At 35.1% G+C, this 9240-nt stretch overlaps 1 protein-coding gene across 1 annotated transcript; it reads right to left on the reverse strand.

Annotated features, from left to right (window-relative positions):
* Positions 1–1362: 1362 nt before the first annotated feature.
* Positions 1363–9187, reverse strand: LOC132547663 (small ribosomal subunit protein eS24-like). The gene is made up of 6 exons (XM_060211449.1): positions 9159–9187; positions 8273–8341; positions 7301–7510; positions 6595–6705; positions 6199–6222; positions 1363–1448 (listed from the first exon to the last, which is right to left on the reverse strand). Exons 1-5 carry the CDS (start codon positions 9159–9161, stop codon positions 6217–6219), a joined length of 399 nt encoding a protein of 132 aa, XP_060067432.1. The 5' UTR covers positions 9162–9187; the 3' UTR covers positions 1363–1448; positions 6199–6216.
* Positions 9188–9240: the final 53 nt, after the last annotated feature.

Genomic DNA, 9240 nt, shown 5'->3' on the forward strand with positions numbered 1-9240 from the left:
CCTGATTTCTGACATTTGATTGTCATGGTTACCTACTGAAAAAATGCTAAAAATTCAAAAATACTGCTAATTCCAACCCGACACTACAACTTTCTAGGAGAAATTTAATTCTAAACACCTATCTTACAATCAACAACACTGTCATGGTAACAAAGTACTTACATTTCAGCAAATTCCAACTCGGAAATTCTTCATAACATGACCACATGTAAACACTATGAAAATTTGACTTCCTGTAAAGCTAGTTTTTGGTGTGTAGACACAGATTCGAGACTGCCCAAATAGTAATCTCCAACACAAAGCTAAAATATTATCCTGAAAAATATAAAACCCCACATTGTCCAATTTAACATGACAGGACCAATTTTAGCAAGGATTTTTTTTTTCATTTTTAATTAAAACCTTTATAATGGGGTAATCTAATGAGCAAAAAAATCACCCATGGCCACACCGAGAAACTGTACTGCTACCCGACTACTCGCTTTGTGGAATGAGAATCGAAAATGAAATAAGTAGCCTGACACTAGTCAGGTTTATGCGACAGTACAAAATCAGGGAGAAGAAAAGTTTAAACAGAGAGGTTGAATTAAAGTGTGGATGCCAAGTTTGCTGCCTACAAATAGGAGCGTTAGCATGAAAATGTTCTTCCATAAATTGTCAACAAGCAGTTTCTTACACCACGAGCAGTATAGGGCAAGGCGTACTGGAAAAAATCTAAAATACTTTCCCTTCTAATCACTTCTCCCATTGTAATGTAACCAAATACATGACAGCATGGAACAGTGGGTATAATGTTGAAACATACTTATTTATATATGCTGAAGATGTGTTGGGATTCTTTTTTTGGTGGGGAAAAGTCAGATCAACTTGTCAAGTCTTCACTATAGATACTGGTTCCAAGCAAGTAAGTGGGTGTAGATCATTGATGTCAACAAAGTGGTTTGGCCTTTTAAATATGACTGTGCCTGCATGGTCAACACTACTGAAAGAAACCCTTCTACCTCTATTCTGAAAGGTGTTGTCACCTGCGCATCTGCATGCTGTGCAATCCTTGCATGACATCCAGTTTTAGTTATTTGGAAGTTTGGCACCTTGCAGATTTGCAGATTACAAATATCCATGAGATAACTCCTCCTAAATCAATGCTTCAACAGAGATGAAAACAGGAATTGCTTTAAAAGATCAATTTGTATAGCCTATGGTCTGTTGATAAATTGGCTGTCCTGAAGAAACTATTAAAGATGACAAGTTCTTTTGACAGTTCTTACAAACTTAGTTTCAAGTATCCCAACATTTCATACTTTTAACATTTTAAAAACTCTTTCAACTTTTCATTTGAAATAAAATATAAAACAAAACCCATTTTAGCCACAGGTATTTTATTACACAGTGTATGTACTGACAACCCCAGCCATGATCTTCTTTCCTTGTTGCTGTTGATCTTCTTACTGAAAAGAAACAAGAGTTAGTCTATATCACTGTCTGGTATGTGAAAAAAACAAAGCAACGAGATGCCTACATTTAATCATTCATTTGACAATCAAAACTACAAATCATGACTTTGACCAAGTCATCTCTAGAGATATTCAAATCGAAATTAAATGTATCTAAAATACAAGATATGTATAGGACAATTATGTTGAATGACATGATGGAAATAATGTGTCTATCATCTGCATAACTTGCATTGTCATGAACTTAATGCAAAACCCCTACTTAACTGGAAAATACAAAGGGTGAATTTATTGCAAGACAGTGTATACCTATGATTCAGTAGTCTGTTGGTGGACTTACTACAGGGCAATGTATACATCTGATTCAATAGTCGGTGGATGGGCTTACTACAGGGCAATGTATACATCTGATTCAATAGTCAGTGGATGGGCTTATTACAGGGCAATGTATACATCTGATTCAATAGTCAGTGGATGGGCTTATTACAGGGCAATGTATACATCTGATTCAATAGTCAGTGGATGGGCTTATTACAGGGCAATGTATACATCTGATTCAATAGTCAGTGGATGGGCTTATTACTGGGCAATGTATACATCTGATTCAATAGTCAGTGGATGGGCTTATTACAGGGCAATGTATACATCTGATTCAATAGTCAGTGGATGGGCTTATTACAGGGCAATGTATACATCTGATTCAATAGTCAGTGGATGGGCTTATTACAGGGCAATGTATACATCTGATTCAATAGTCAGTGGATGGGCTTATTACAGGGCAATGTATACATCTGATTCAATAGTCAGTGAGTGGGCTTATTACAGGGCAATGTATACATCTGATTCAATAGTCAGTGGATGGGCTTATTACAGGGCAATGTATACATCTGATTCAATAGTCAGTGGATGGGCTTATTACAGGGCAATGTATACATCTGATTCAATAGTCAGTGGATGGGCTTATTACAGGGCAATGTATACATCTGATTCAATAGTCAGTGGATGGGCTTATTACAGGGCAATGTATACATCTGATTCAATAGTCAGTGGATGGGCTTATTACAGGGCAACGTATACATCTGATTCAATAGTCAGTGAGTGGACTTATTACAGGGCAACGTATACATCTGATTCAATAGTCAGTGGGTGGGCTTATTACAGGGCAATGTATACATCTGATTCAATAGTCAGTGGATGGGCTTATTACAGGGCAATGTATACATCTGATTCAATAGTCAGTGAGTGGACTTATTACAGGGCAATGTATACATCTGATTCAATAGTCAGTGGATGGGCTTATTACAGGGCAATGTATACATCTGATTCAATAGTCAGTGAGTGGACTTATTACAGGGCAACGTATACATCTGATTCAATAGTCAGTGGATGGGTTTATTACAGGGCAACGTATACATCTGATTCAATAGTCAGTGGATGGGCTTATTACAGGGCAATGTATACATCTGATTCAATAGTCAGTGGATGGGCTTATTACAGGGCAATGTATACATCTGATTCAATAGTCAGTGGATGGGCTTATTACAGGGCAATGTATACATCTGATTCAATAGTCAGTGGATGGGCTTATTACAGGGCAATGTATACATCTGATTCAATAGTCAGTGGATGGGCTTATTACAGGGTAATGTATACATCTGATTCAATAGTCAGTGGATGGGCTTATTACAGGGCAATGTATACATCTGATTCAATAGTCAGTGGATGGGCTTATTACAGGGCAATGTATACATCTGATTCAATAGTCAGTGGATGGGCTTATTACAGGGCAATGTATACATCTGATTCAATAGTCAGTGGATGGGCTTATTACAGGGCAATGTATACATCTGATTCAATAGTCAGTGGGTGGACTTATTACAGGGCAATGTATACATCTGATTCAATAGTCAGTGGGTGGGTTTATTACAGGGCAACGTATACATCTGATTCAATAGTCAGTGAGTGGACTTATTACAGGGCAATGTATACATCTGATTCAATAGTCAGTGGGTGGACTTATTACAGGGCAGTGTATACATCTGATTCAATAGTCAGTGGATGGGCTTATTACAGGGCAATGTATACATCTGATTCAATAGTCAGTGAGTGGACTTATTACAGGGCAATGTATACATCTGATTCAATAGTCAGTGAGTGGACTTATTACAGGGCAATGTATACATCTGATTCAATAGTCAGTGGGTGGACTTATTACAGGGCAATGTATACATCTGATTCAATAGTCAGTGGATGGGCTTATTACAGGGCAATGTATACATCTGATTCAATAGTCAGTGAGTGGACTTATTACAGGGCAATGTATACATCTGATTCAATAGTCAGTGGATGGGCTTATTACAGGGCAATGTATACATCTGATTCAATAGTCAGTGAGTGGACTTATTACAGGGCAATGTATACATCTGATTCAATAGTCAGTGAGTGGACTTATTACAGGGCAATGTATACATCTGATTCAATAGTCAGTAGGTGGACTTATTACAGGGCAATGTATACATCTGATTCAATAGTCAGTGGGTGGACTTATTACAGGGCAATGTATACATCTGATTCAATAGTCAGTGAGTGGACTTATTACAGGGCAATGTATACATCTGATTCAATAGTCAGTGGGTGGACTTATTACAGGGCAATGTATACATCTGATTCAATAGTCAGTGAGTGGACTTATTACAGGGCAATGTATACATCTGATTCAATAGTCAGTGGGTGGACTTATTACAGGGCAGTGTATACATCTGATTCAATAGTCAGTGGGTGGACTTATTACAGGGCAGTGTATACATCTGATTCAATAGTCAGTGGGTGGACTTATTACAGGGCAATGTATACATCTGATTCAATAGTCAGTAGGTGGACTTATTACAGGGCAATGTATACATCTGATTCAATAGTCAGTAGGTGGACTTATTACAGGGCAATGTATACATCTGATTCAATAGTCAGTGGGTGGACTTATTACAGGGCAATGTATACATCTGATTCAATAGTCAGTGAGTGGACTTATTACAGGGCAATGTATACATCTGATTCAATAGTCAGTGAGTGGACTTATTACAGGGCAATGTATACATCTGATTCAATAGTCAGTGAGTGGACTTATTACAGGGCAGTGTATACATCTGATTCAATAGTCAGTGGGTGGACTTATTACAGGGCAATGTATACATCTGATTCAATAGTCAGTGGGTGGACTTATTACAGGGCAGTGTATACATCTGATTCAATAGTCAGTGAGTGGACTTATTACAGGGCAGTGGAATTTATTGGCAATTCCATTGAACAGCAATGAATATGATATATGGTATAACACAGCACAATCAACATTCCTGGGTTTCAATTTCCTTTTTTTCATCATGTCTTTCTTCAAAAGTATATTCAGTCTTTCAATAGTATTTCTACTTGAATGTTTGAAATAAACCATACATTCCTTTTTCTTATTTCATAATAAACAAACTATCCAGCTTAATTCAATAACCCTTAAAAAGACATATCTAGAAAATTCATCAAATATGGAAAATTACTGCTAAATGCTACCATTATATCAACCAAAAATATCAATGTTGTAAAAATGGGGTTAAATGATAGAACATGAATGATCAGAGCGTTACAGATTTATATGTTTTAAGCAGATTTTTTTCAGAATTTACAGATTAAATAGAGTTATCGCTGAAATATTATATAGTTAAAGAAATGAAGATAAGCATGCACTTTTTTCTTATTAAAGATTTTATAAACAAGGTATACACAAACCACTTCATCATGCACACACAATCTTAATTTGGTGATAGATGTGTATACTTTTTAATTACAAGGATATAATTTCAGGACAAGTAACCATATGAACAGAATGTCGAACAGACAAAATGTTTTTTGATAGAACAAGTACAAACAATGTGAACCAACTTAGCATTTCTCAAAATGGATTGAAAACAAAGAATACTTAAAGAAGGAATTTTCAAGTTCATAAGCAAAGTCTACTAGAACAAGAATTTGAAGTGTATGCTGCTGAGATTGCTCTGACATTCAAACATTAAGATAATTCCAAATCACATTTTTTCCGTGTGAAATAAGGACAAGGCAGGATTGTTATGGTCTGATCACACTATGATATGTCAATGGTAATTCTCAATCAAGTATGTGCATTTCAATTCATTAAAATTTCTGATGTGTGAAAATGTAATTTGGAATTATTTAAGTCAAAAGTGGAATGTTCCCATATTCGCAATTTTTACCACATGTAATTTACTTCCCAAAGATTATTTACTTGAACCAATCAATATTAGGGAAAATTCCACTTTCATTGTTAATATGAAAAGCATAGATTACAACAACGTAATGTTGATCCATACAGATCATGATAAATATAACTGTGTCTATGTATACACTAAAGACAAAGAAACATACAGATCATGATAAATATAACTGTGTCTATGCATACACTAAAGACAAAAAAAGGACAAAAGTATTCATTTAAAGTACAAAAAAAGTTTTTTTCCATTGAAGTTTCCTTTTTTTCTGCCATTTTCTTGCAGTCATTTTATAAAAACAATTCAACAGGTTTTACAGCATAAAGCTTCAAGAAGCATACTTATGGGAAAGTTAGAGCTAGATGTGGAAACATGTAGCAAGAAAAAACAGAAGAAAATGTTAAAAATAAATAGCCATGCCAATTAATCAGATTAGTACAGGCACTGAAACTGGTGCACACGACGAGCCTTACCACTTTCTCTGTAATTCTTTACTTCTGTAAAGCAGTATCCCAAAGTTAGCAAACATGTCAAATATCATACCAGTCTAAACCTATTACTTTTTCAAAAAACATATACTACATTGCAGAGATGTATAAAACATTGATTCCTCTACAACAAATCATATCTGGAATTACTTTGGCAAGGCTGCAATGATAATGGTTTCCCAACTTTTCATTTAGAAAGGGAAAAGCTACCACAGAATGCTTCAAACACAACAAATTGGTAAAAATTTGAATTAAACTTGTTTGGTGACCTAATGCCACTTTGGTTCTATATTGTTACTAATGACAGGAATAGGTCCCCATTTGCTAAGATACCAAAGTCTACTTATCGAAAAACAAATATGAAACATAAACAGTAATTACCTTCTTTCCTGTTCCAACCTTGGCTTTTTTCGTTCCACGCACTTTCTTCTGTCTGTTTTTTCTTTCCTTTCTATTTTTTCTTCCACCCTTTGGTTTTTCTAATAAGCCATGCTACAATGCAAAAACAGAGTGAAGACAAAAAATGATGAGAAACTGATATTAATTCAAGGAATAAATATATGATGAATCACATTTAATATTGCAACAGTCAACAGTGATTTTAGCGACTCCTGGATTCATGCTTTTCAAATGGGGCTCACTAAATTTCTGTGAATCTACGCATCTCTTTGCAACTCGACTCATCAAAATTTAGGAAATGGTGCTCTGGACTTGCCAGGAAAAATCCTACAAAAATGACAGTGTCAAGATCGCAAAGGACTGATGTATGACATACTAGGATGTCACAATACATTGCTATTACAGCTATCTTCTTGTTTAACACAACCACAAATAGATTAGATAAACACCTTAATCTTTCCAAAAATATATATGGCACTTAATACATGTTCTTTATACTGGACAAAAATCAACCATTGTTTTTTAAAGAATAGCCAAATTGCTCGGTCAATGATCAATATACATTTAATTTTCATAAGTTTTTTCAACCTAATTTTCAAAAAAGAAATTCTACAAGTCACTTCAAAATTTGTAGAGTAAAGAAATCTGAAATGGATTTATCATCAAGATCAGAAATTACTTCTCTTACCCTCACAAGTCTGTATTTGGGTTCAAACTTCTTAGCATGGTCTAAGTTGTCGTAAATAAGAGCAAATCCTGATGTCTTGCCACCTCCAAACTTGGTGCGGAATCCAAAGCAGAAGATTGTGTCTGGGGTTGTTTTGTACATCTTTGCTAGCCTTTCTCTGATATCAGTCTTGGCAACTGTGGCTTTTCCCGGATGCAAGACATCGATGATCTACAAATAAAAGTTTAAAGAAATATCAAACCCTAACAAAGTTTAAACTTTATAAGTGATACAAATTAACACCGTTTTCAATGACAACTCAACTTTTTTTTTGAAGTTATTGAATAACTAACCCTAAGTCACAGTAACACCAGTTTGTCACAATATGTAGAGCTTTTTTTGGAAGTTATTGAATACATAACACTGAATCACAGTAACTTAAGCTTGTTGCAAAATGTAGATTACCTGGTAGTTCTAAAATAGAGATCAAAGACTTGAAGATCTAGAACAATATATAACTAACTGATGCCAAAGAGATGTACATTGTACTGGAATGATAATATATGTGGAAATGAAACAATAATTCTCTCTAAAGAAAATGGTCATAAACTGAGAGATGTAATCTCCAGACAAGACTATCCAAATGTTGAATCAAAAGGCTGTTCAGGAAAAAAATCAATTTGGAGCAGTCCAGGAAGCAAGTAATTATTTCATGATAGAAAAAGGACAACATAATGATGAACCAATCATAAAAGGTATTCCATTCTAATCTTACAAAATATTATCTTAAGATGTGCATGTGCAACCACCATCTTTTTTGCAGGAATTTCGAAAACTAATGATACTTAAGTCAGTTACTTTCCACCAGGTATGTCTCTTCCAACACAATGCCCAGACGCATTTTCAATCACAATCTACAACTGGACAATACTTCTTTACATGAAGGTGAACTGACAAGAAAAACTACTTGAGATGCTTGACAAATTTTTTTACCATCTGCTTCCGGGACAGCAGACGATTGGACATAAACTTCCTTGTACGGATGGTAGCCGCCCCTTCATTCTGAAATAAGCAAACATGTTATGTTATGTAACAATTAATGCACGTTTTGGGTCTCAAATTCATTCAAAGACTTGATATTTTTATACATCATTCTTTAATGATCATGAAAGAGAGCTCATGTTCTCAAAGAGGTGCACATTGAAATTACACATTAAATATACTACTAAATCTATTTTACCCACTTATGATCTCCACTAACCTTGTATTTAAAATTGTCAAGTGATTTCTGATATTTAAAACAGAAATCTGCTAACAGCCCCTTCTTACATGTGGTGTTGAACCTCTGGACTTTTCAATAGATTTATTCCATTTACGTCATTTCATCCAGATTTATAACCAGGGTAACAATATAACTCATTATAGTGTCAGCTACTTGGAAATAACGACATCACCTGAGAGGAGGGGATTTTCATCAATATAGCTATTTTCGTGCAAGAATTCGTTAAGATTATCAGAACTTCTTCTGTTTACTCTCATTTGAATCCAATCGCCAAATATATGTTCACCAACACCATCGTCATGTTTTGGTGTCCAGGTGTTCATCAAAACGTCTGGACATATATCCTAAAACGAATATCGTGTTCCAGCATGGTAAATTTATTTTGAATTGACAATCAAAACACCGTAGTAGCAAGTCTTCGATTACTCCAACCACATCTTGTTAACTAAACATCTTCTTCTGGGTACAGTATATCAAGAAAATAAGGTATTCAAATTAATCTTTATTGAATTTTCAATGCATACATGATTCGTTTTAAGCAAGGAGATCATAAGTAAGTTCTGATTTCGCTCGATGCTCTATCTTCCTTGAACGTACCATGTTTGCAGGTTTGCAATGGACGACAGAAAAGACCGGAAGCGGAAATAGTTGATGTGAACTGAATATAAATTCTTCTAAG

Source organism: Ylistrum balloti, unplaced genomic scaffold, assembly GCF_031769215.1.
Source record: "Ylistrum balloti isolate Yb309-2 unplaced genomic scaffold, AGI_CSIRO_Ybal_v1 Utg369972, whole genome shotgun sequence".
NCBI lineage: Eukaryota > Metazoa > Mollusca > Bivalvia > Pectinida > Pectinidae > Ylistrum > Ylistrum balloti.